Genomic DNA, 27,619 nt, shown 5'->3' on the forward strand with positions numbered 1-27,619 from the left:
ATTCTGTTGTTGCCCTGTGTCATGGAGATCCTATAGTTTTTGGATCTGTAGGACTACCTCTTTATGCTCTCCCACAGTTCATTGATAGGGTAAATTTTGCAGTGGGCCAATATAAAGCCCTGGATCTGGGCCTGGGAGGTATCTGAGCTACTCAGCTCATACCCTCAGGGCAGGCTCGCTGCCATCAGCTATCTTTGTCGTCGTCGTCATCATCATCATTGTCGTCATCATCATCATCATCAGTCATCAATCATCATCATCATCATCCCCCACAACCAGGACCAGTTCTCCCACTCTCCTGACCCCGTGGCCAGCTCTCTTACCTACCATAGATGATGAGAGATGAGGGAGGCGGGGAGGCCATCTCTCTTTAGTCCGCACCACCACTCAACAGACAAGGGGCAGGGCCAGCTCTCCTACACTCACACCCTGGGGCTGGCTCACTCTCAACTCCCGCAATCCAGGGTTAGCTCCACTGTGCTGCCCAGGTGAGGGGCAGGACCAGCTCTTCCTCTCTGATAATCTTGGAGCCAGCTCTTCTGTCTACCAAGGTGGCAAGAGTTTCTGGGAGGCGGCCCACAAGTGCCCACTCTAGTGCTCATATTTTTGGGGCCAACTCACTTGTGACTCCCACAATGTGTAGATCCTGCTCTCGGTACTGCAGCTGGCAAGGGGTGGGGTCAGCTCTCTACTTCCATGTCTCAGGCACTACCTCTCCAATGGTACTAAGTAAGAGTGGGACCAGTTCTGCACAGCTCTGAGACATTAACATCTCCTCAGGTGGCAGCCCAGAACAGGACTGCTGCCTGGCCTTTGGTGGTAGCAGACTCCTACTATTTCAGGGCCATGGATCCAGAACTGGCCCCCCATTAGGCTGTTACTTACTACCCTCGAGTCTCCAGTTTTGACTCTCTTCATTGTACCCAGAGCCTCTGTTTCTCTTTCTCTACCATTTATTTGCTCCTCTTAGTGGCACCCAGGGTCTCTGAGGGTCTGGGTTCCTCTCAGGAGTGGTCTCAGGAGTGCTATGCCGTGTTTATGCATTGTGGTACCAGAGGTCATCTTGGGCATGGTTTCCCCCTTGCCTCACTCCAGGCCAGTGGCTATCTTGGCCCAGCCAGTTCAAGTTGCTTCTTGTGAGGGTCATTTGTTTTTGGCTCACTCCTGACTGGGCCCTTGGTCCTAGGCAGGATTCTTCTAGTCTCCAGCTTGTATCTTATACTGGGAGCCAGTCTGGGCCTGCCTGGTACCAGACTGATGGTTGTCTCATGTTAGCTCCCTGTCCAGCCCCATGGCACAGGACTGGTTATCATTGTCTCAGGTTCCCTTTTTAAAATTAATCTAGTTATTCAGATAGTCATAGCCTCTCTCTTTTCTGCCACCTATGGATGTACAGGTGACACAGCAGCCACACCTGCACTCTAAAGGGCAGGACACTAACCTATTTTTCTACCTCTAAAAATTCATTCTGATGAACTTTTTAGGTATGTAGAATTAAAACTGAAAGTCAGTTGAGTGTTTCAGGTGTAAGGTGGGCAGGGCAAAGTGACGTTGCAAATTGTCTGAATGGCTACTAACATTTTTTTCCCTAGAGCCCTTATTGTAGCCATTCATTTTCTACTATTGTTTGTATGATTTCACCAGTGGTTTATGTTGTTAGTCTTATTACTGACTCTTGGTTTCTGCTGGTAATATATTATGGCTTCTTTTTTTTTTTTTAAATGAACATAAACACACTTTTATATAAAATACCTACATAAAAATGTTGGGCAATTTAAACAGCATATCTTAAATGAATACACACTTGAGAAAACAAAGGGACACGTATAAACAGAAATAAGATGAGAAGAATAGGGAGGGAGAGAGTAAGGGAAACGATAAGTGAAAGGAATGCGGAGAGTAAGCCATACTATATAAAGAGCATATGGTTCTTCAATTATAACAAAATAAAATAGAAAGAGAAATCTTGTTACCATAGTGTATATACTCAAGTAGTTTATGAAGAAATGCAAGCATTGAGACAAGGTATCAGTATGTAACCTTAGCTGTATCACTATGTAAACTTAGCAAAATTTGGAAACTTAGTTGTTTCTACAACTAAAAAACTATTTAGTTTTATAAAATCGTGACCATTAAGCATTTAAATTAGGCTTAATTTAGGCTCTAAAAATATTATTTCACTATTAGATTGGCTATTATATACAAATATCATAGCTTCTGATTTCTGATACAGAGGAGTATTTTTTTATTTTATTTTATTTTTTTGCCATTTGGCACTTTTTAAAATGTTTATTTTGCAGTGGGGCAGGGGTTAGTTTCTTGGTACAAAGGTTTTCTTATATGTGGACCAGGCCAGCTTTATACTGTTTCTATATAATGTTATATGATCTATGTTATATCAGATATAATATATAAACATAATATACAAATATAAACATATAACCTAAATGCTTCCTAGTTTCCTGAGTGCTAAGCTGATAGGTATGTGCTACCATGACAGTGGAATATGCTCTCCATAGAAGTGTTCTTTTCAAGTCTCCTGTCCATTTGTTAGTCTGGATTATCTGTTTTCTTCAGTGATTTTTATTTTTTATTTATGTGTGTCTATATGAATATATGCCATGTGCTGTGCCTGAATCATGAATCTTGAGTTACAGACAGTTGTAAGTTATCCTAACCAAGTAGGTGCTAAGAACTGGAGCCAGATGGGTAGTCTGGAAGAGCAGTAAGCACTCATAACTGCTAGTAAACTCGCTGGCCAGCCCCTAATGAGTCTTCAGAAAGAGGACTTGAGGGAAGTCTTTCTGTGTTGTAGATACAAGCTTCCTTACCTACATAAGATTCCATTTATCTAATACTCTGTGACTAGAACTTTTCTTTTCCTGATAGTGGGGTTTTTTTTGTTTTTTTTTTTTGTTTTTTTTTTTAATATATACACAGCTTTTTTGTTAATTAAAAAAAATGATTCATGTGTGAGTGTGGGCAAAGCATTGTTTGCATGGAGAGATCAGGACAGTTTGCAGGACTCAGTTTTCTCTAACTTCATATATGATTTCTAGGGATGACACTAGGTGACCTTGCTGGGCAGCCTTTTACCCAACGAACCATCGCATTGGATCTTTTTTGTTGGTTTGTTAATTTTTTAGGTTAACATACAAAGTAAGACATTCTTTATGGCATTTTCATACCTGTGTTGTCATCCTTCATTTGCAATTGTTTCTGCTCCTCACTGCTCTCCACGTACTCCTGTCACAGCTCGCGCTTCCATTCCTGTCCCTAGATAGTCTCTGCCCCCTGCTTTCTTGTTTATAATCTGTTGCCCACTTCCATGGCATTAGGGTCCTGTGTCATGGTCATCTTTCTAGTTTAAAGACTTTCCTATACATTTTAAATACAAACACATATATACCCAATATATAAATATAGGTATACTTGTAAGATTTTGAATCTAAGATCTGCATATGAGAGAAAATATAGTATTGTCTTTCTGCATCTTGCTTATTTTACTGAATGTATCAGCTTAGTTCCATCTATGTTCTTGTAAATGTCACAAGTTTTTCTTTATACCTGTATAAACTTCTGTTTTGTATATATACCAAAGTTCTATCCATTTATCTGTTGATAGCCATCTAAGAGATTTCTTATTTATTATAAATAATTCAGCAATAAATATGTATGTGCAGAGGTGAGGTGACTTAGTCTACCAATAATTGTACAACCAGTTCATGTGGCAGTTCTGTTTGTGTGACATTTTTCTTTTCAATGTCGTTCTTAGACATTTCCTATATGAATGGAGGGAAAATTCTGGGCTTTTGTTTGAAACCATGCCTCATGCCATAGCCTAAGCCTGGAACTCATGTAATCCCTTCTGCTTCAGCCTCCTGAGTGCTGGGATTTCCATCATGTGCCACCATGCCCAGTACGAATGGAGTTTTCTGTACCCATCTTGGCCTGTATTACCACAAAGCCCTCCTCCCCCTTGTTCAGTGCTTTTTTTTTTTTTTTTTTTTTTTTATGTTCTCTGTGGCTAATCATGTCCTAAGAAGCAATGAGAGTTGGTGAAGAGCTGTCCCTGCCCCTTCCTGACTCCCAGACTTCTCACTAATGCCCTGCACTGTGGTATTTCTCCTGATGATGCTTCATTTGCACATAGGAGGAATCAAGTGACCTTTGTGTGAGTTTTGTGTACCAAGTGGCTACTGACACTTTGCTTTTTCCCATGTGTAGGCTATTTTCTATTCTTTTTTTGGCATTTGAACTTAAAAAATAAGTTTTATGTACATTAGTGTGAGAGTGTCAGATACCCCAGAACTGGACAGTTACATAAAGTTGTAAGTTGCAATGTCGGTGCTGGGAATTGAACCCAGATCCTCTGGAAGAGCAGCCAGTGCCCTTAACCATTGAGCTATTTCTCCAGCCCCGAACTTGTTTTATTAAGTGTTTTGAATCCTTAAGATACTGGAAACATTTAAAAAAAAAAAAAATCAAACTTCAACAGGCTAATTAAAAAAAAAATCAAACTTCAACAGGCTAAAATCGCCTTATTTTTATTTACCATCCTTTTTCTCTTTTATTATGCCACTTTCCCTTTTTCTTTCTTTTTTACTATTTAATATCAAGAACTAGCTTTATGCTAACAACTCATCTAATCCCCCTTAGTTGTAGTGACTCCATTCTGGCTTTCATTTTCCTGCCGCTCTCTGGTTTCCAGATGTCATGTGGGATGATGCTCTAAAGTTACGGCTTGTTTATACTCACATCTTTATTTCAAGCAAGTGAAGAACAATTAAATCATAGCTCTAAAACAATGACAAGAGATGCTCTAAGGAGCTGTGTGCTGACAGCTGTGTACTGGTTCAGCATTATGCAGTACTGTGCATGGCTCACTGAAACACAGCTGAGAGTCCAGATGAACTCTTGTCTTCAAGAGTGGGCCAGTGATACATATTAGCAGTGCTGAGAGCATGTACAACAGTAAGGGATGCTTACTGTATATTTCAAATATCCACATGCAGAGTTTCATCCCCCTCACAGCAGACTCAAGAGTAGTTAAAAAAAAAAAAAAAAAACCTGAACAGAGGCGCTAAAGTGATAAGACACCCAGAAACCACTAGACAGGTTTTAAACACTTGGAATCAAATCATATGCTCCAGAAGAAAAATGTTTAATAATTTGACCCATCAGTGATAAACAAATTTAGCAATATTGCAGCATATAGAATTAGCCTACCTGAATCAGCAGCTTTTTTGTATACCTTAATAATTTTTCTTTATACCAACAACAAACACAGAGAAAAAAATCTTTGGATATTTTCCTAGTCACAGTAGTCTCAAAAAATAAAATATCTTAAAAATAAACATAACCAAGGGAGTGAAGGACCTCTTCAGTGAGACCTCTGAAGAAAGACATAGAAAAAGACAGTAGAAGATGGAAAGCCATCCCATGGCAGAATTAATACTGTGAAAAGGACTGTTTACCAAAAGCTATTTACAGAGTCAATGCAACTCCAGTAAAATACTCATCTGAATTTTTACAAAAACAGAAAAAGATATCCTAAAATTCATATGGTACCACAAAAGACCCTGGATAGCCAAAACAATCGTGAGAAAAGAAACAAAAACCAGTAACTGCTGCTGGAGAGCTTACCATTCCACATCCAAACATGTATTAGAGAGCCATAGGAACACAAATAATCTGGTGCAGTACAAAACCGGACAGATGAATGGTGGAACAGAGTCAAAGAGCCACACATGAGGACCTGCAGCTTCAGCCACTTAACACTTGATGCCAAAAACAGAAACTGAAAAAGAAAGCATCTTCAAGGAGTGGTGCTTGGAGAACTGTAGAAGAATGAAATTCAACCTATATCTATCACTTTGTACAAAAACTAGCTCCAAATGAATCAAAGACTAAATGTGAAACCTGAAACAACACTAAGCCTTCGAGAAGAAAACATAGGCAGTACCAGCAGGATGTAGGTGCAGGAAAGGTCTTCTGAATAGGATTCTGTTTGCCCCAAATTAAGGCTAACAGTTGATAAGTGGGATTTCACAAAAGTCAAATGTGTAGCTTTAAAAAAAAAAAAAAAAAAGATTAATTGCCTGGAGAGATGGCTCAGCAGTTAAGAGTGCTGTCTGCTCTTCCAGAGGTCCTGAGTTCAATTCCCAGCAACCACGTGGTGGCTCACAACCATCTACAATGGGATCCAATGCCCTCTTCTGGTGTGTCTGAAGACAGTGATAGTGTACTCATACATAAAATAAAAAATTAAAAATAAAAACAAAAAAACCGATTAATTGGGTGAAGAGGGAGCTTGCAGGATAGGAAAGAATCATTGCCAGTTATAAATCTGACAATATTAATATCTAGAGTATATAAAGAACTCAAAAAGCTGTGAGTCAAAACAAGCAAACAAATGACCATTGAAGACACCTTTGACCTAAACAGGGCTTCTCAAAAGAAGAAAACAAAAGGCTAAGGAATATCTCCAAAATGTTTATCAACCTTAGTAACTAAGGAAATGCAAATCAAAACAGCTGAGATTTTACCTTACCCTAGTCAGACTAGCAAAGATGAGTGGAACGTCTGCCAACAGTTGCTGGAGGGGCTGAGGAAGGAGGTGGTGGTAAAGGAAAATCTTATTCATTGTTGGTGGGATTGCAGATTGGGGCAGCCAGTGTGGAATCAGTGAAGAGAATTCTCAAAATGTTAAAAGTAAATCTACCATGTTACCAAGTTATAACACTCCTGGACATTTACCCCAAAAGACTCGACATCATACTACATAGATAGCTGCTCAGCTGTATTCATTGCTGCTGTATTCACAGTAGTTAAGAGACTGAAACAACCTAAATGTCTTTCAGTTGACAGATGGGTGATGGAAATGGGGTACATATTCCCTATGTAATACTTCAGCTATAAAGAAATATGAAATTATGAGTTTTACCAGTAAATGATGGAAATTAAAAAGATCATATTCAGTAAGGTAACTCAGACACAGAAGGACAAATGTCACATCTTCTCTCTCATCATAAGTTTCTAACTATAAATTTTCAAGTGTGCGCACGCACATATCCTGGAGTACCTGCGGAAAACGGCAGAGTAAAAAGGACCATTGTTTGAGGAGAGGTTGGGTAGGAGTGGAGCAGTAGTGAAGGGAACAGCTGGGTACAAGTGCTCTGAATGAGAGAGATGTGTGCCCCTGGGGTATTAACAAGTTAGCTAAAAAAGCCTGTATTATGTGCTGTGTCTGTGTAAATATGTATACATAGTTGAAGTCTAAGAGCCAATGCAAATTCCCAACACCAGGCATAGAAGCCTTCTTTTGAATTATCAATTAGCCAAGGTTGTCCAGGAGACTCCTGAAACATTACAGGTTATTGCTGTTGTCCTTGTTTTGCCCCCTCGAGGTGGAAAGAAAGTCCCTATTGCTGAATTCGCAGCACACTGTCAGATACTAGGCCCAGAATGACCCTTCACTGGAACTCATCTGAAAGCTCTCTCCCTGAGGAATAGCTTTCGTGGTACCACAAGGCACTACAAACTTTCACAGAAGGGAACCAGCCAACAGTCCTACCTAGCTATGATATCTATGAACCACAACGATGAGCAGAAGGACACAATAACTAAGGATTCAGTAGTGCCATGCATTCCTTGGCAATAACCAACAGCTCTAATTGAACCTAAAACCCCCTCAACAAGAAGAAGCCTAGCCAACTTCCCACAGCTAGTGAAGTCATGGATCTTGGAGAAGAACCTATAACCACTTTACTAAACCAGCACAATCTGAGTACATTCCAAATAATTGTCCTTATACTCACAGATGGATGTAGTCCTCACCCCTCATCAAAGAGACTTCTCTTTCTAGCAGTCAGAGACCATTGCAGAAAACATAACTAATCAAAATGCAGAGTTGTGGAGCCCAGTCCCAGTGGATAAATACATCTACAAAGCGACTCTTACACCTAAGCTAAGTCTCAGGGAATATTGCTGAAGAGGGGCAGAAAGATTTTAGAGAAGCAGGAAGCTTACCGTGTGTGGGAAAAGAGTTTATAACTTTTCAGAATGTCAATCATAGAGCCTCACATGACCCAGCAGTTCCGTTCATAACTGTACGAGCAAGTAACAGACAAACACGTCTCTACAAAGACCTATGTAAGTGTTCCTGACTACGTTAGTCATAGTCAGAATACCATGGAGATACTTCTTGCCTACACATCTGTCAGCTAATGAGTGGATATTCAAATGGAGTGTATCCATGCAGTGGAATATGAAGAGCCCAGTCATAAACAGCTCCACATTCTATGATTCCATTTGAATATAATGACATGATATGGTAATTCATAAGTCATGTATGGTCTACAGCAACAGGAAGTAGATTAAAAATCACCTAGGACTGGGGATAAGTGAGAAAATGGGGAACAGCTACTGCTAATGGTTGTGTGGGTGTTCATTGAGATGATAAAAATGTAAAATTGTAACAATAGTTGTACTACTCAGGAATATTCTATCAACTACTGAGTTGTACATTTCATTTTCTTTTATTGTGATACCGGTGATAAACCCCAAGGCCTCACAGAGGCAGCCCAGATATTCTACTGCTGAGCTACACCCCAGCTTTGCTAGACACACTTCAAAGCAATGAAGCATATGATATTTGAAGTCTGTCTCAGTAATGCCCAAAGAAGATGTGCTCTGAACACCTAACTTTAATTTACTGTTCTTCCTGGGAGCCAAGGAGAGCACTTATGTTACAGTCACTTTTCCATGTCTCTCTTTCTTTTAGCCTATAAATCTGAACCTTCCTAGAGTTTCTCTGGCCTCTTAATGTACTGTGTTCTGTTGGACACCCCTGTCTTGCTGTGTTTTTCTTCCATTTAATTTGCTAATCTCACCTCACAAACAATTTTAAAAAATGATCTAGAGCCTTCTTTCTGCTTTTTGTTTTCTTTTTCTTTAGATTGTGTATGTGAAGATGTTCTGTTAAGAATAACTGTGCCTTTCATTTCAGCATCCAGAAGGCAGAGGCAAGTGGAATTTGAATTTGAGGCCAACCTGGTCTATATAGGGAGTGGCAGGCCAGCTGTTACTGTGCCTGAGACCCTAAGACCCTGTCTCAAAAAAAAAAAAACTCTAAAATCTGTGTTTGAAGCTTAATGATGGGGGTTGGAGTCTTGAGTGGAGTCTGTGTTGGAACTTATGCTGTGCTTGTGTTTGCTATACAGTGTATCTTCAGTAATGTTTTGAATAGCAGATGAAATATTTTTAAATGCCAGGGAAATAAATTCACAGGAAATGTGGTTTTCTTTGAAGATTGTTGAAGGAGTGTGCTTGGGAAGAAGGGAGACCAAGGAGAGCGTAGGAGAGCGTAGGAGGAAAGTGTCTTACAACAAGGTGCAAAGCAAGCGCCTGCTCTGTTTCCAGCCCAGCCTGAGCCCCACTCAGCCTTTGGAGACTCTCCTGTTTTCCTTCCCTGTTACTTCTTGAGATTGTTTTTACTATCCAGCTGTCTCAGTTGCTGCTTCTTCCTAGTGAGGCTGCTTGATCCTTCCTTCCTTGCTCCATGTTTTATTGCCTCACTTTAGTTCCATGCAAGCCTCTTTTCTCTTTTGAACTTTCTGTTTGTTGTTTATTGAAGACAGGTTCTTCTGCCTACATTGGTTTTGAATTCACTGATAGCTGAAGCTTCCCTTCTTCAGTGCCTTCTCCTCCTTTCTGCCTCTCAAATGCCAGGATTACAGACATGCACCCACCACCAGGCTCATCCTGAGCTTTTTGTCTTAAATTTCCTGTTCCTAGTTTCCTAATTTTTAGAATAGTGCTGGTCTTGGGCTTTTGTCATTTTCTTCTAGTGTTGTTGAGGGAATCCAGCGCTTCATGCAGCCTCACGTTTCTCACAGTCTCACACTGCTTTGTCCTCAGAAAGCTTTTCTAAAGCCTTGCTTTTCTGTCTGTGGCCTGTCTGGACTGCTTCTGAGGAGCCAACTTCCAGTTCCAGGGTCCCCTTGCATCTCATGCCCACATCTTTCTCCTTTAGTGTCTGTTCAACCCTGTGGCAGGTACTGTGTTGTAGATGAAGTGACCTGTGTCTTTCCTTGCAGATACATAAAACTATACTTGCTGGATCTGTTGGGGTTGGAGGTGAGATTAAGTTTTAGAAATTGCTTTATAAGGAGTTCCTAAAGGGTTTTTAGCTAAAAACCTTTTCTTTTTCTTTTATTTTATATGTGTGGGTATTTCACCTGCATGTATGTCTTTGCACCATGTGCATGCAATATTTGTGAAGGTCAGAAGATGACATCAGATACCCTGGGACTGAGCTACAGCTGATTGTGAATGCCATATTGGTGCTAGGAATCAATCAAGGACCCTCTGGAAGAATATCCAATGTTCTTAACTGCTGAGCCATTTCTCTAGACCCTTCTGTCCTGTCCCTTCCCGTCCTGTCCCTTCCTGTCTTGTCCCTTCTCTTTCCTTTCCTGCCCTTCCCTTCTTTTTAAATTTTTCCCCTACATAGTATTTTTATTGATTATTTAGGAATTTCACACAGTACACCCCAGTCACACTTGCTTTTCATTCCTCCCAGGTTCACCCTCTCACCTTTATCCCCTCCCCCCAAAAACCAAAACCACAAGTTTAATTAGTGTTGCCCATGAAAGATAGTTATTTCTTAAATAGCTATTGGCATTTCCAACATTTTCTGTAGGCTCACTTTATAAGTAAGAAATGGCAAGATGTGGATCAAGACTTCATCAATGTTTTCGGAAAGAAAATTATGAAAGAAATGTAAAAGTAAGCCAAAGATAAATATTTGGCAGTTAAAATCCATGGAACTATGGGGTCTCTTTCCTTTCTCACATATATATCATAAATTTGAGAATAAGTCATAGAATGGTAGGTTAGAAAGTTAAAGAAAGAGCAAACTAAATTAAGAAAGCATTGATGGCAGATATCGTTTTATCCCAATGGAAGATCTGTGTGAATGTAAATGCTCCAGGAAAGCCAGTTCTCAGCATGAGCATGGTTTGTATTATAAAATTAAAGGGCTCACTGAATGTGGGTCATTTGGAAGCATGGTCGTTGTTGTGTTTGATGAGATCATTCCTACTACCTCCAGGGAAGGAGCTGTGCTGCTTCCCAGTCCATTGCTTTCCCCTTCTGTTTCTCTCTCTGTAAATATAGCAGTTTGAGGTTAGAGCCTGGCATTTATTTTTCTTGGAGAGAGTCCCAAAGATTGTCTTGGTGATTATGATGTAAACATTGCAAGTCTATTTGTCTATAATATACATACTGAATAAAGAAGTTAAATTTTCTTCAGTTTTCAGTTAAGATGCTTTTGATGACAGCATACTTGACTCCATGTCTCTAGCTCCACATTTGTGGACACCACAGCCACAACTTGTGCCAAACCACACATCAAGTCCCATCATGTTTATGATGACCATCTCTGTTCTGAACATGGATGGATTGGGGAGTAAGCTGTTGTTACCTCAGTAGTGTACTACAATAACTGGCTTAGAGTGCATGGATGCTTAACTACTCTGGAGATGATTTAAAGTATATGTAAAGATACATCTATGTGTTCGTATTTTTTTCCTCCCTACTTGTGTTCCTGATTTTATTCTGTAATGAATATGCATTTTATTTCTAATAAATGTGGGTTTTGCTGGGCAGTGGTGGATCATGCCTTTAATCCCATCACTTGGGAGGCAGAGACAGAGGGATCTCATAACTAGTCTGGTCTACAGAGTGTAACTCACTCATTCCTGGACAGTCAGGACTACATAGAGAAACCCTGTCTCGAAAAAACAGAACAATCAGGAAAAAAAAATGTGTATTTTGTGGGTTTTTTAAATTTTATTTTATTTTATTTTATTTTATTTTTTTCAGTATTAGTTGAAGTGTGGAAGGTGTGCAGGAGGTTAGTGGACTTGGTGTTGTGAGAGGACGCCATGCAGGAGAGGCCTCAGGTACAACCCTGCCAGCAGCACCACTGTAGTTCCCCCTTTCTTCAGCTCACGCTGCCTTTCGTCTCCTTAGAGGAGTTTCACAAGCTCTTGAACTATGTCTGAGTGGGTTTGCACGAGGATGGAACTAGAAAGTTTTTTGCTGGACTTAGATAAATTTGATGAAATTGCTTTGTATGAAAGTTGTCTGTTGTGTCAGCATATCTCCGTACATAGAAAGGTCTGTATTTCACTTCTCATAAGGGAAGAGAGTGGGCTTTGTGAGTCACTTGTAGACATAATAAGACAAAGCTCTAGCATCTTTTTTCCAAGACATGTGGTAAAGGAAATTGTTTCTGTTCATTTCTATGTAAAAACAATTTACTCTTTATTCCTAGATTAGAAATGATACTTGCCAGATTTGATGAAGTTCAAAGTTCCGGTGGTATGATTCTGAGTGTCTGCAAAGGTAAGAGTAATTAAGTGTTCCAGCTCTTAAACATTTCTGAGATGACTTAGTAAAGTGTTGGATACTAAGTTTGTTTTCAAGCCATGTATGCATCTCTAATTTCTTTTTTCTTTTCTTTTTTTTTTTTTTTTTTTTTTTTGGTTTCTCGAGACAGGGTTTCTCTGTGTAGCCCTGGCTGTCCTGGCACTCACTCTGTAGACCAGGCTGGCCTCGAACTCAGGCTGGCCTGCCTCTGCCTCCCAAGTGCTGGGATTAAAGGCGTGCGCCACCATGCCCAGCCTTGCATCTCTAATTTCAAAAGCATTGTTTTTGTAGCTTGTCAGCTTACCTAAGGTATAGCAGTGGACTTTTCTATTCTGGATCTGCACGTCTCTGAATCGCTAGAGTTGTGGAGATTTCATAATGAGATTGTAGTATAAAGGGATAATGTTTCTGGCCTTACTTTTTGTCTTTGTACTTGAAGGTTGATAACCCTCTTGTGCTTGTTCCACATGTGTAATGTGTTCTTATAGTCAGAGTAATTATTTCATCTTGTTGCCTTTAGTAGACACTGTGGGGCAGTTGGCCCTCTTCTCCAGTGTGCCGAGTCTGAGTGACAGTGCTGGTCAAGAAACAACAGGAGTTGTGTACAGTGGTCATCTATGTCTGCTGAAGTAGAATGAGTTTAGGGAGGTTTGGAATTAGTGTCTGTGTCCACAGATAACTTGGCATTTGATTTGTGATTCCTTTCTTTTTTATAATGTTGATAAGTTGTGTTGATAGACTTACCGAATAGCATTAACTTATTCATTGCCACATATGTGAAGAATATATTCTGTTCCTAAAGATGATACTTTTTTTCCTCAAGTGGGAAAGCAGCTTCACAATGGACAGTGGGTTAGCTTGACAGAGTAAGTGATGTTGGAGGAAAGTTTTGTTGTATGAAGTTAATGCCATATAATATGAAAACTAGCTAACATATCATTTAGGCCTCTTCTCTCTGTGTTCACTTGTGGTCAGGCTTGGTTATATTGCAGGGAGTCGGGTGGGTGACAGTTTGGTGTTTTGAAGGTTGTGTGTACCTTAATTTAAACTTAGGTTCCAAGCACACATTGACTTCATTGCTGCCAGTTCTCACTCAGACAGCTGTTTCTCACATCTCTTCTTTGAATAGAAGGTGTCTAAGAACGGCATCCTAACTGGTCTAGTCATTATCTTTTTTGATGTCTGTAGAAACCAGAACATCAAAAAGTCTCGACTGCTCAACAATTGCCAGACCCATTATCTGTTTTTTTTTTTTTAAATTGGATATTTTATTTATTTACCTTTCAATGTTATCTCCTCTCCCATTCCCCCCCAAAACTCCTTATCCCATCCCCCCTCCTCCTATTACTATAAGGGTGTGCTCCCACCATCTTCCCATTCCTGCCTCCCTGCTCTCAAATTCCCCAACACTAGGGAATCCAAATTTTCAGGCACCAAGGCCGTCCACTTCCACTGATGCCAGGCAAGGTCACCATCAACTACCTATATAGGTGGAGCCATGAGTTTTTCCCTTTGTGTTCTCGGGCTGGAGATTTTAGAGTGGCTACTCCAGCTTGTTTCTTAGGACCATTTGCTTGAAAAATTGTTTTTCAGCCTTTTTCTCTAAGGTAGAGTCTGTCTTTGTCACTGAGGTGGGTTTCCTGTATGCAGCAAAATGCTGGGTCCTATTTATGTATCCAGTCTGCTAGCCTATGAATTTAATTTGGGAATTGAGTCCATTGATGTTAAGAGATATTAAGGAACAGTGATTGTTGCTTCCTGTTACTTTTGTTATTAGAGGTGAAATTATCTTTGTGTGGCTATCTTCTTTTGGATTTGTTGGAAGAGGATTACTTTCTTGCTCTTTCTAGGGTATAATTTCCTTCCTTGTATTGGAGCTTTCCCGCTATTACCTTTTGTAGTGCTGGGTTTGTTGACATGGGACAAGGACAAGGAAAGGGGCTGCTTGACAGGAATATGACATTGACCAAGGACAAGGAAGTAGGCTTCATGCAAGAATCTGACATTAGACTAGAACAAAGAAGTAATTTCAGGTAGGAGTCTAAATCGTAGGCTACAACAAAGAGGTAATCTCAGGCAGGAATCTAAATATTAGGCCAGAACAAAGAAGTAATTTCAGACAGGATTCTTTTTTTTTTTTTTTAAAGGATTATTTATTTATTTTATGTATCTGAGTACACTGTCACTGTCTTCAGACACCAGAAGAGGACATTGGATTCCATCACAGATGGTTGTGAGCCACCATGTGGTTGCTGGGAATTGAACTCAGGACCTCTGGAGGAACAGTCAGTGCTCTTAACTGATGAGCCATCTCTCCAGCCCCCTCAGACAGGATTCTTAAATTTAGACTAGAACAAGGAAGTAAGCTTCAGACATGAAAATGACCTTGGGCTAGGACAGGGAAGTAGGCTCAGATACTCTGGTCATCCTGATAAGCCTTTAGAAACAGTGATCACAGGAGTGTTCACGTAACCGGGTTTAATGCCTTGCTTTTTCTTTGACTATTTGTGTTTATTGTGTTGCTTGTTCCTCGACTGTTTGCATCTATTGTATTGTTAGATCCTCAACCTAGAACTGACCTTATTACATGTAATCACAATGGTATAAAAGCATACAGGAAGAGGGGGTATAGGATGGGGGTTCTAGGGAGGGGAAATGGGGAAAGGGGATGACATCTGTACTGTAAATAAATAAAATATTCAATAAAATCAAAACAAACAAACAAACAAACAAAACCCCAAAACCAGAACATCGGGAAAAGGAAGAGTTGTTAAATTTTTTTTTTTTTTTTTTGGTTTTTCGAGACAGGGTTTCTCTGTGTAGTTCTGGCTGTCCTGGAACTCACTTTGTAGACCAGGCTGGCCTCGAACTCAGAAATCCGCCTGCCTCTGCCTCCCAAGTGCTGGGATTAAAGGCGTGCGCCACCACCGCCCGGCGAACCAAAGGTTTAAAAGAAGTCCCTGTGTGTGGGGCAGTTTCGCACCCAGTGTTGAAGTAGTTGACTTGAATGCAGCAGAGTGGGGACTAATGCTCTTCTTGGAAGGCTTTGATGATGTACTGGGGTGGGATGGGGGGATAGAGCAAGCGAGCATGTGTGTACACGTGCTGGTTCAAACTCAGAGCCTTGTGCATAACGGGAAAGTATTCAACCACTAAGCTACTTCTTTAGCCCTATACTTTGAGGTCTTCACTGTTAAGATTTATTTTTATGTATATGAGTGTTTTCTCTGCTTATGTATGTGTGCACCACATGTGTGTGCAGCCCACAGAGGCCAGAAAAGGTCATCAGAGCCCCTGAAACTTGAGTTGCCATGTGGGTGCTGGAAACAACTGGAACCCTCTGCAAGAGCGACAAGGGCTCTAAACTACTGAGTCAGCTCTCCTGCACTTTAGCTTTTTAAAAGGACCTCAGAGTAGGGACAGGAGAATCAGGAGTTCATGATGAAATAATTCTGAGCTATCTAAAACTTCATCCCAAAAATAAACAAAAACCCAACTTTCTTAATTTTAAATTCACTGATAAATTCTAGGCGGACTTAAACTTGTCAACTGGACCTGGGGACTGGAGAGAAGGCTTAGCAATGGCTTAGCAATGAAAGATTACTTGCTACTTTTCCAGAGGACCTGAATTTGACACTCATCATTCATATCAGGTGGCTTACAACTGCCTGTAACTCAAGTTCTAGACTCTAGAATCTAGACTGGATCTGACACTCTCTTCAGGACTCCTTGGACACTGCACCTGTAAATCCCCACTGAGGAACACATACACATAATATAAAAAATAAATTTAAATGAGTAAATAAATGAATGAACCTCTGTCTTCTTTCTTTCTCTATCTCCCCCCCCCCCCCCCACACTTAGTCCAGGCCAGGCCAAAGACTAGCAAGTTCTGTGCTGACAATTCCCAAATACAGTTGTTCCTGTTATCTCTTCTTTATAGTCCACTTTTGGAAGCCTGTGGTCTGAATGACATTGCTATTTGGATTTCAGGTTTATCATGTCCAGAAACAACCCTTTTTGTATTCTGCTTCATGTGTTCTTGTTCTCCCTGTAATCCCTCGAACCTCCTTTTACCCCTCCCTGTACATCTCTGCCTGCCCCCATCCCCATCCCTTATAGCTTCTTTCATGGCCCTGGCTAGCCTCTAGCTCTTTGTAGAAGTGGGTAACCTTGGACTTGAATCTCACATGTTTTAGAATTACAGGCATGTGCCCAGTCCTGGCTCTATTGTCTTTCTAACCTGTCTCTTCCCTAGTTCCCATAGTTTCAGTCAGTTGTCCACAAGGTCCAGCTTGACTTGATTTCCCTTTCTCACTAATCAATCGTTTCTGACTTTGATACATGTCCTGCTTGCTTGGTTTTCCACCTTCACTACCAATACTTTAGGTCTTCTTTAGTGTTTCCTCAAACCACTGTAGGAGACTTATATTCTGTGTCAAACATACATAGTGTGGTAACAGTTTGCAGTGGGAAACATACAGACAGGTCTTCCTTGTTGGTGAAATCTGCATTTTTTTTTAAAAGACCGTGCTGCCAAGTGGGAAATTATTAAATGAAAAAAAAAATTCCACTTATATTTAATGAGAAAAATTATGGCACATTTTACTCTTAACTCAGGATACTTGAATAATTTGTATTCGATACACACACACACACACACGTGTGTGTGTGTGTGTTTATGTATGTATGTATGTATGTATGTATGTATGTATGTATGTGTTTGTGACTCTTGGAGAAGTCCAGTCCTGTGCTTTCAGGTATGTCTTTCTTCCCAAGCAACTTTTCCTGTCTAGTAACACTTCTGTTTTTTAAAATCTGTCTTTAAACTTCTGTAAAGCTTTCAACTCTGCTTCATTTAAATATACCCCAACTTATGGAGCAGGCTGCCATCTCAGCTCCTTATGGGGCTAAGGGAGCAGGGGCTCAAGGTCAGGGTTTGTCTGGAAAATGCAAGCTGGGGCCTAGGACTAGAGCCCAGTGAGAATATTTCCCTATATACAGAGCTGTCAGTTCAGTCCCCAGTAGTGCTAAAACAGCTGTTAATTGAGCAATGAAAATATTTTTATAGGCTGTACTAGGAAGACCAATAGTTTGTAGAAAAAGTAATTTTGTGAAAGTTAATTCAGCTTTTATTTCTGTACATTTTTCCACAGTTTTCCACTCTTTACTGTTTTTTTTTTTTTTAAATCACATATTCAGACTAAAAAAGTAAAATTACCGATATCAAAAACATTGTAGGACAAAATAAATGCTCACTGTGAAGATGTGGGGGAAATGGGTCATTTGCATATAGGATGATGAGTCCTGAAGATGCTACCTCTTCTTTCTCACATGGTGTCTCTACCTAAGGGATATTGTTTTGGGTTTTTTTCAGAGATAGCATGAGTTTTAAATTTGTTCCACAGAAACTATTGTGGCAAACTGAATCTTTGTCTGAGACTACAATGATAGAACAGCAAGTCTTGCAGTATAATGATTTAGAGTGTTTGTGATAAAAAAAATAAGCAATAAACCCAGGGGATTTGATGGAATGAGCCATCATCTGAGAAGTCATTATGAGAAGGAAATAGAATACTAAAATTATAAGTAGTTCAATGATGCTAAGTCAGCTTCTCTCAGGAAGTGTCATGTTTCAGTTGAAACTTGATAACTTAGGATAATCAGTCAAGGAATAATTGTCAGAAAAACATTTTGGCTAGAAGAAAATAGTGACTATGAAAGCCCAGAGGTGAGCAGGACTTGATTATCTGAAGGACAAAGAGAGACCAGGGTTTCCTGGAGCCTAGTCAAGGGAGAGGAGACAGTGTTTGTGGTGTGGTGAACCAGTGAGCAGAACCATGCAGCAAGTGTTCCTTAGGTCAGGAAAACTTCTGATAGGTTCCTAGAGGTAAGACTCCATAAAGGGTTTTGGTCTAGAAACGGACATGTACGTGGGGTGGCATGGAGTAACACTGTCTTCTTGGCCTGACTATTCAGAGAAAGCCTGTTTTTGGCGCTCTTCTTGTGGGTCCTGGTGTATGGCTGTACATTATTCCCCCCCCCTTTGGTTTCTTTCATAATTGCCATTGTAGTGCTCTTGACTGAAGATTTGATTAAATTCTTTGACTTTAGTTTTAAAAGAACTAGTTGAGCAGAGTCAAGAACACTAAATAATATCAGATTTGAACAAAGATCATTTGGTTTAGGAAACAGTGAGAAATGCACTTTTTTTTTCCCCTGGGGATTTTAAGAAGCTGGACTTTACAAAAAAAAGCAAATTGGCAGAGTCTCTGAGTACAAAAGACTTAACTTCACTGTTAGAAGGGAAATGGAATGATAAGTAAGCGTATTGTGTCTGGAAGGAGCCAATACCAGCCCAAGAGGAAGAGACTAAATTCTGATGCTCTGTGATTGTGGCAGGACCTTGGTGCTGTCATGGAGCTTTCTAGACAATCTCCTAGTACCCTAACAGAGATGTAAACACTAACCTTGCTGTTGGTTGCAACTGTTTCTTATTCCTTCATTGTGAAAACACTGTTTTGTCTGATGTGCTTGTAGGACCAAGTACAGTTTGGCTTATAATCACAGTAATTTCTAGGTTTTCTGAGACAGTTGCAAGTAAGAGAATTATTTATTTCAGAGGCTGTCAGTAAAGGAAAGCATAGGACTTAGATTTTTAAATTACCGTGGAATTCAGCTTATGCGAGTCTGCACCGTGACTTCCCATCTCGTTGTGTGTATTTTCATAGCATGCTCTTTGGTAGCTAGCACAGAAGCTCTTTTCTTAGGTTGATTTAAGAACACGTCTCTGTGTGGCCATGAGCCCCAAGGCCTTCTCAGAGCTTGATAATGTAGTGATGGCTCTGCAGCCTGGATAGAGGGTGCTTAGCTCCCCTGCAGCTGCGCACTGGCTAGTTCTGTCTCCACCAGAAGCAAGCTTTGTTCCGTGTGGCCCTACTGTCCGTGCACAGAGCTGCCTTTGATGGGCTGTCTTTGACGTGATTTGTTTACGGCAGCCAGAATGCTTCCTGCATAATGAGAGCAGTTAATCATGGAAACTGGGCTATTCCTGTTTGTGTACTTGTAGCGGGCTTCTGTTGTAAATATTAAAAGGTAATGGCCAAAAGATGAAAACCTTTTTTAAAAGGTGCAAACCAGCTAATTCATCAGATCATGTGATAGCTACTGATGACATGGGTATCTTTAGGGAAGCAGAAAATGATTGCTGAACACATGCCTTGTGTTTTGATGATTGCATTAAAAGTCCCCGAGTGGGATGACATTTATTGGCTCCCAGAGCTTTTCTTAGATTAAATTTCAGGCATCCGTTTCAAGGAGAAATATCACAACGTGTATCTAACAGCATATGTGCAGCTAAAGAATAATTTTGATCAAGCCCTGCTAGGGTCCGCTAAAAAAACGAGGGTTTTCAGCAAGACCCCAGACTTTTATTTTGAAGTGGAGTAGCAGCTGTTGGCTATTGCGGTGCAGAGCTGCAGAGCGGCCTGGGTCACACAGTGCTCCCGGTGCCTGTAGGCTGCAGGCCGAGCCCAGTGGCGCAGGCACTAAGCTACACTTATTTTGCTGTGATATTTGACCTTTTGGTTTGCGAGAGCTCCCTGGACCATCTGAATGGCTATGGGAGATGGTGAGTATGATTTATTTTTCTTGTTGTGCTGTGTTATACACTTCGTTTTAAGGTGATGATCGTTTGCTATGTAAGAGATGTATTTCTTCCTAAGAATGAAGGACATTTATGTGTTTGTGTGTATTTTTGCTATATATGGGTTTTTTGGGGGGTGTCTTTTTTACTTGATGTGTCAGTGTGGGGTCTGGTGAACATACGGTGGAATTTACCTTGCAACCCAAGCACGGCTTCTTTAGTCTTTAGTACTGGGTCATGAAAGGATAGTGGAAGGGTCAGAAAATGTGTACAGAAGCTCTGGAGGGAGAATATGGCCTTTGGAGCAGTGGCAGATTTAGGCAGGGAGGTTTGATTAGCTAGCTTGACATCTTTCCTGTTGTATTTGACAGAATTTCAATTCTGTGGTAACAAAATACTTAGAGAAGCAAAATGGCTTGCCATGGATACTATACTAATTAGTATGCTTGTGGTTTCTCAATGTCTCTAGTAAACATCTTTTAAGAAATTTATATAGAACATAATTTCATCACAAATTGCCTTTGTTGGTGTTTTGGTAAGGACAATCTTAAAAACACCTATTTTGATAGTGTTTTATACTTTTCAGAGGCACTTTCATATACTTTATATACATTGTCTCAGGCACAAATGAGAGTGAACTACACAGATATTTGGTGTTTCCATTTCAAAGATTAGGAAACTAAGACCTGTTTAAAGGTGTGTTCCAGGTCCAGGCACAGAGAGCAAACTGGGCTGAATCAAGAGCAACAAATGTACATCTGCCATTGTCCTTCATAACACCGAGTGTTTGAGACTTTTATTAAGATGCTTAGAGATATGTTTCATAGTAACATCAATATCAGAGATGTGTAGAGAGGGAGTGTAAGATTCTATAGTGTTTTGCCTTTTTTTCCTGGGGTGTGTGTGTGTGTGTGTGTGTGTGTGTGTGTGTATGTATGTATCTGTGTGTATCTGTGTGTCTGTTTGTGTCTGTCTAGGTTCTTAAGGACTTTTTGCTTGGATTTGTAGGTTTTAAGTCTTAATAGTGTCAGTTTTCCTATGATTAGATTATGACCTCTGCCCTCTGAGAGTTGGTCCTCTTGGCAATACTAAGAATAGGTTGCAAACCCACCAAGTTGCTGTTATTGATAGTCATTTAAAGTATTTATGTACATTGAAATAGAAATGCGATAGTAAATTTTGTATTACATATTGTTCTTAGTGATTTTGAGAATTTATGTAACTTTTATATGGCCTCATATAAATAAATTAGATATACTTTATTAATTAAAGTAAATTAATTTCTCACATACTTAGGAGGGTTTCCAAGTTTCTTAGGAAGATAAAATAACAAAAATGTTTAATTTTTAGGGACTAAATGTTGCATTTGCTTTGAATCATATCTAGATTTTTATTTTATTTTTTTTATACCTAAGTGTTTTGGCTGTCCATATATGTTTGCTTGGTTTTTGTTTTCTAAATAATACATACATTCAGACAGTTTAGGGATGTATTGATTTTGTTTTTTATTCAAAGTAATGACCTCTTGTAAAGTTTCCAACTAATTCTCTTTCTTAAAATAGTTAATGCTTTTGTTGGGATAAAATATACCTTTATAAAAAAAAAAAACTTAAAAGTCTGAGTAATATAGAAAAGCATGTGTGTAGCAATAGGCTGTCAGATGAATAGTTTTAACGTTTGGTATGACTACTGAGTAGGATGAGTTTCCTCACATAAAATTTGAGTGTATGAACACCATGCACAATCTCATTGCTCTATTCCTGTTTGCACATTTAAAAATTTTAACTATGAACGTAGTGTGTAAATGTCACCTTTTAAAAATTGAAATGATCATATTATAAAAAATTCTATAAACTTGTTTATACTTTATGCAGTGAGTTCTGCCTTTTATATGCTTTACTACACACACACACACACACACACACACGCTTTGATATATATAAACCTTCAAACAAATTCTGTGTTGATTGTTGTTTATTTGCATTAGGAATGGGGACTATGGGAATGGAACCCAGGGCCTCAGTTACTCTGGGCAGTTATTTTACTACTGAGGCACATCCCTTGAAAGCAGTCATTTTGAATATACTTTTAACATTAGCTATGTCTGCTAAGCACATGAAGTGTTTTAATATCATGCTGCCATGCATCACTCTGCCTCTTCTGTGTAAACTGTTGCATAGTTGTCCACTGTATAGATATAGTATAACCATTTCACCTTCAGTGAAAATTTACATCCTTTGCCATGTATAATTTTTCCTAAGTTGTTCTGGGAAAGACACTTTTGCACAGGCTATTTATGTGACTACAGAGGCATGCACACACTCCCCCCCCCCCCCCCCCCCCCCCGCCAAATGCTCTGTAAGTAACATTTTAGAAATTATCAAATGTACCTGCTTTCTGGTAACTCTGGTCATCTTCATATGTGTGTGTGTGTTCTGAGAGTAGCTTGCTTTATTTAGTTGGTCTGCCTACTTATGCAGGTGTATGTGAAGGTCAAAGTTTAGCAGCTTTCTCTATTGCTCTTGTGTATTTTCTAAGACAGTATTTCTCAGTTAACCTGGACTTCACTGTTTCAGCGAGGCCGACTGGCTAGCAAGCTCACGGGATCTATCTATTGCAGCCATCCAGAGATAGGAATGAAGCATTAGATATGGTTTGCTGTGCACCTTGCTCAGCTGTTTTATGGGCGCTGAGTGCTTAGTGTTTGTGCAGTAAGCACTTACTTTACCCACTGAGCCATCTCCCTAGTCTCACCTTGTGGCATCTTTGACCAAGACTTTTTATTTGTGTATGGTTGATCTTTAGGTATTCCAGTTATGTCATTGGTGGTTTTATTTTAAGGTCAACTCAGATTTATGAGGTCCTGGAATGACTTACTGCTTGCTGAATTCTTGAGGGTAGATTTTGGATGTTTTTAACTTGTCTCATTCTTAATTCCAAAGCATAAAACCAAACATTTGAGTAATTGTGTAATATTATGCTCTTGGCAGTCAAATCAGAGAGGGTTAATTAAAAACCTGTAGGATTATTATGTGGTACTGACGCCTGCATTCAGCTGAAGCATGAGAAAGGAATTTGGCCTTTTGTTGTTCCTGCAGAGTAGCTGGAAAGAAATAAGGTTTTGTTATAAATGGACTTTTCCTAAATTTTTAACATTTCAATATAGTCTATTCAAAAATAAATATTTTAAGAATATACACAACTGGACCAGGCATGGTGGCAAACTTTAACCCCAGTACCCAGGAGGAAGATGCTTTGTGATGTCAAGGCCAGCTTGGTCCCTATAGTGAGCTCTAAACCACCTAGGGCAATGTAGTGAGATACTTTCTTTTTTTTAAAGGAAAAAAAAGCATTTTTTATAGAGATCACTCTTCTTTTCGATCCTTTGGCTTCTAGGATCACTTTTTTTTTGGTTTTTCGAGACAGGGTTTCTCTGTGTGTCCGTGGCTGTCCTGGAACTCACTCTGTAGACCAGGCTGGCCTCAAACTCAGAAATCCACCTGCCTCTGCCTCCCAAGTACTGGGATTAAAGGCGCACACCACTACTGCCCGGCTCTAGGATCATTTATAACTCATCTAAACTTTAGTTTAAGAGGAATAGAGCACTCGCAGGAAAATAATGTTGAAAAGATCCTTTTTCCTTGCTCTTGAACATTTTTTTTATGCCACACTAGGATTGTATGATGTAAATCACAGAAGAGAAACCTGCTTTTTACTTACCTGCTGATATAAGGCCAGTATTTTCTACTATTGATTTCTACCAAAATTAATGATAGGATAAAAAAAATGTATGGAAAGAAAGTAAATTACAAGGAACAAAAGAGCACATGCTCCTGAGAGTCACGGAAGCCGATGCTACACAGAACAGTCCAAGAAGAGATGATGCTTCAGGGAGTATTCAAAAGCCACAAGAGGCTCGTGGCCACTTGACACAGTCACATATCTCTCTACTCTGCTGGTTGGCTTTTCCATTCTACCCAAGCCCTAAGAAAATCAGTATTAACATAAATGTAAGACAGAAGACAGTAAGTAGGGGTCACTAAGATTGAAAGTAGCCAGTGGCTAAAAATAAAGCACCCTTAACCAGGCACTGCCGGCCCTAGCCAGCCAGCCAGCTTCTGGTGTACCTCTGTGAGGTGCCTTTAAACATATCACAGACTTTCTGAGACAGGCCCGGTTTACCTGTTGGAAGCCAGTAGCAACATACTTTCAAAGCTGACTTTGGTAATGAAGTTTACTCTTTACAGGTTTTCATATCTCTTTGCACTTGTAGGGTGATTTGGTCTGATGTTCTTAACACCTACTGGCTTAAAAACTTGGGATGGATTTCTGAACGATTTCTGACTTTATGAACCTTGTTTACTATTTACTTTGGTATATTTCATGACATGCTACTTTATTAATGCCAGGTATGGTCCAAATTGTGACTCTCTTTTTCTTCAATTATTGAAGGTCTTAAATCTTGAAAGAAAACCTTTCTCCTATTATTTAAAGGGGAAAAAGCTACCAAAGACTTTAAATTGTTCAGTTATAGCTTACAACTTTTAGAACTCCCACTTCTAATTAAAATTTTCTTTTCTTTTTTGAGTTAGGGTTTCTCTGTGTAATCCTGGCTGTCCTGGAACTCAACTCTGTAGACCAGATTGCCCTCAAACTCAGAGATCTGCCTGCCTGTACATCCTGAGAGCTAGGCTTAAAGACGTATGTTAACCACAGTTGGGCAAATTAAGGACTTTGTTGTTGTTGTTTTGTTTGTTGTTTTACTAGGTTTTATTTCTAAAGATTTTTTTAATTTTAGCTCTGGGAAGCAGTCTGTTGTTATATTTGTGTATATGTATGTATGTTGTACTTGTCTGTGAGTGCACGAGTGCACACTTTGATGGCATGACCAGAGCTTACTCACTGTTGAGTGTCTTTCTCAGTTGCTCTCCACTTTACTTTTCTCTCACTGAACCTAGAACCCACTATTTTGGGTGGGCTGACCTGTGAGCTCCAGAGAATCCTTTCTCCCTGGAATTACAGAATCTACCACCATATCCAGCTGTGTACGTGGGTCCTGGAGATTTGTACTCAGGCTCTCATGCTTGTACAGAAAATCGTTTTTCACTTAAGTTTTCTCCCAAACCTCTCTTGGGTTATTTTTTAAATTACATTTCTCTCCTTTGTTTGTTTCTGCCTCTTCTTACACAATAGTTTCTAGTTACAAGTTGGACTTACTGGGTTGTTTCACTGTGTCTTCAATGTGTTTTCTTTCAACTTTCTCTTTACTCTGTATCCTGAGAAACATCCTTCATTTTGTCATCCAAATCTTTAACTTTGGCAAATAAAAGTTTAAATAGTTCCAAAACCTTTCATTTTCTTTTTGGTAGTTCCTTTTTTTCTTGAGAGAGGCAGGAGGAGGGACTGAGCCTGACTGTCTGTGTCTGTGTGTCGATAAGTATCCGTATACCCTAGACATTTGTGACAGCTTAGGTGTAGACCTTCTGAGTTGAGGGTTTTAATAGGGAAACCTTTCCATTGGTTTTCAGGTGCTCCTAGTATTCATTTCTGGCCTAGGCACAGTCACTTCTCTGTAATTCTGCAAGGCAGGTCATTTTTATGCTGCAGCATAAAGGTTCTTGGGATTCTAAGTTGTAGCTGGACACAAAAGGTAATCCCAACACATGGAGGTGGGGGCAAGATGCTCTCCACAAGTGCAAGTCCAGCCTGGACTGCACAGCAAGATCGTGTCTAGGGGTCAGGGAAAAATCCAAGTTGCAGCTTTGATAGTGTTCTTCCCCAGTAGTTATCCTTCCCTGTTACAGGCATCTTGTGAGAATGTGCTGACTGTGTGTAAGGGCTTAACGCCTTTAATCTGCCCTTAGCTTACATGTTTGCTCTTACACTGTGCTTACAATATTGTGTTCTGGTGTATAGATTTTGAAAATAAAGTGATTTAAGTTACAATTTTTAGTAATTTCAGTGTTCAGATCTCAATTGCCTTATAAATATCTTTTCAGCTTGTTTACACTAGGATTCAAGTTAGATTTCCCACTGTTGTGGCTGCTACATCTCTTATCAGCAAGAGAGTTGGTCTCAGTTTGTGGCATTTATTTAGCGTCTCTCAGGTGAACATTTTCCATACTACAGCTTGGTGATTGCATTATATTAGTACTTTGCCTGGTTGTTTTGTTTTGTCTTTGTTCATGTGTATTTGGCCTTTTGGAAGTCTGTTCTAGTTGAGGAAGACCTCGAAGTCCTGATCCTCCTGCCTCCCTCTCCTTAGTGCCTTGATTACAGGCATTTACCATCACACCTGTATCTGGATCTATTGTATGTATTTCCTGAAAGTTGAAAACCCTTTGAATTGCTTGATCAAAAGTAAGTCTGATTTGAGCATTTTGTTTTGTTGATATAAATTCTTCAGTGGTACTGTTTTGTGTGACTGTGGTGGTTTAAATGAAAACAGTCCCTAGATGCTCTTATATTTGAATGTTTGGTTCTCAGTTGGTAGAACTGTTGTGGGAAAGATTAGAAGGTGTATCATCAGATCCAGATTTGGATTTCTGTCGGAGGACGTATAATATCTGATTGTCTTTGTGTATTTAGTTATCAACCAGATCCTTCCTTTATATAGCTTCCTTTGTGTTTATCCTTTCGATATCCTTTGATTCAAATGCTTTGTAAGATATCACACTGGTTTACCTTGTGGTTTCAAAGGAGGTCAAGAATATAAGCAGAGAGACTGTAAAGAGGCTGTGGCAGTGCTATAGACAGGTACAACAAATCCGGCCTGAGATTAGAAGTAGCAGCAGAAGTAACGAGGAGTCGCCGGGCTTCCAAGACTGATGGGAGTTATGTAGGGCAAGAACTGTTGGTGGATGATCAATGTGGGCGTGGGGGAATTGCTTAGGGTGTGATTCCACATTTTGGACTTGAGTAGCAGAGATAGTGATGTCATTTATCACATTGGTATGGGGAGTCTTAAAGACAGTGTTGGTGTAATCACCTGTGTGAAAATGGAGGTGCCTTTAACATCTCAATAGGGGATGATTTCCTCAGGGTCGGGTCAAAGGTAGTTGGCTATATAGATTTGGAACTCAGAGATAATCCAGGCCAGAAGTGGGCACTGAAAATTCGGAAACATTTTGAGGATAATTAACATGGAGAATGGATGAAACACTGGAAAAGCTGTGGAGTGGAGAGAAAACTTTTAGACATACAGTAGATGGGTTAACCTGCAATTACCAACACAAAGACAGAGGAGAGACAATAGACCATCCTGTGAGCTTCCTTAGCCATGAGTAGTGTAATTATATGGTATAGCAGTCTACTAACCCTCTTGATAATTCACCATTCGGCAAGGACCATGCTCATTCGGACCTCACTGGCTATACAAGAGTATAACAGCCCTGAAATCCAAAGTCCTATTGCTTGTTGTTTTAATTAGAAATAAGGAAGGTTAAAGCATCAAGTGAAAGGGGGTTAAAAAACTAGCTAACAGGAAGTAGAGTGTGTTTCTGGCATGCAAATTCTGGCATGATATTGAGAGTTCGT

The 27,619-nt window shown here is 39.8% G+C and overlaps 1 protein-coding gene and 1 pseudogene across 23 annotated transcripts in view; one reads left to right on the forward strand and one right to left on the reverse strand.

The window, feature by feature from the left end:
- The window catches only part of Clasp2 (cytoplasmic linker associated protein 2), a 173,036-nt gene that overhangs the window by 31,571 nt on the left and 113,846 nt on the right, over positions 1–27,619 (forward strand). For 16 of the 23 annotated variants that reach the window (XM_034483915.2, XM_034483918.2, XM_076917273.1 and 13 more), the window contains exon 7: positions 12,344–12,414. In XM_034483915.2, coding sequence (XP_034339806.1) covers positions 12,344–12,414 — 71 coding nt within the window. Of the gene's footprint in view, positions 1–12,343; positions 12,415–19,409; positions 20,069–27,619 lie in introns of those variants that run through there. The other 7 variants (XM_076917282.1, XM_076917288.1, XM_076917279.1 and 4 more) reach the window with 5 other exon arrangements.
- Positions 1,333–1,433, reverse strand: LOC117693889 (small nucleolar RNA SNORA17; annotated as a pseudogene).

The sequence above is a fragment of the Arvicanthis niloticus genome, chromosome 21, assembly GCF_011762505.2.
Source record: "Arvicanthis niloticus isolate mArvNil1 chromosome 21, mArvNil1.pat.X, whole genome shotgun sequence".
Taxonomy (NCBI): Eukaryota; Metazoa; Chordata; class Mammalia; order Rodentia; family Muridae; genus Arvicanthis; species Arvicanthis niloticus.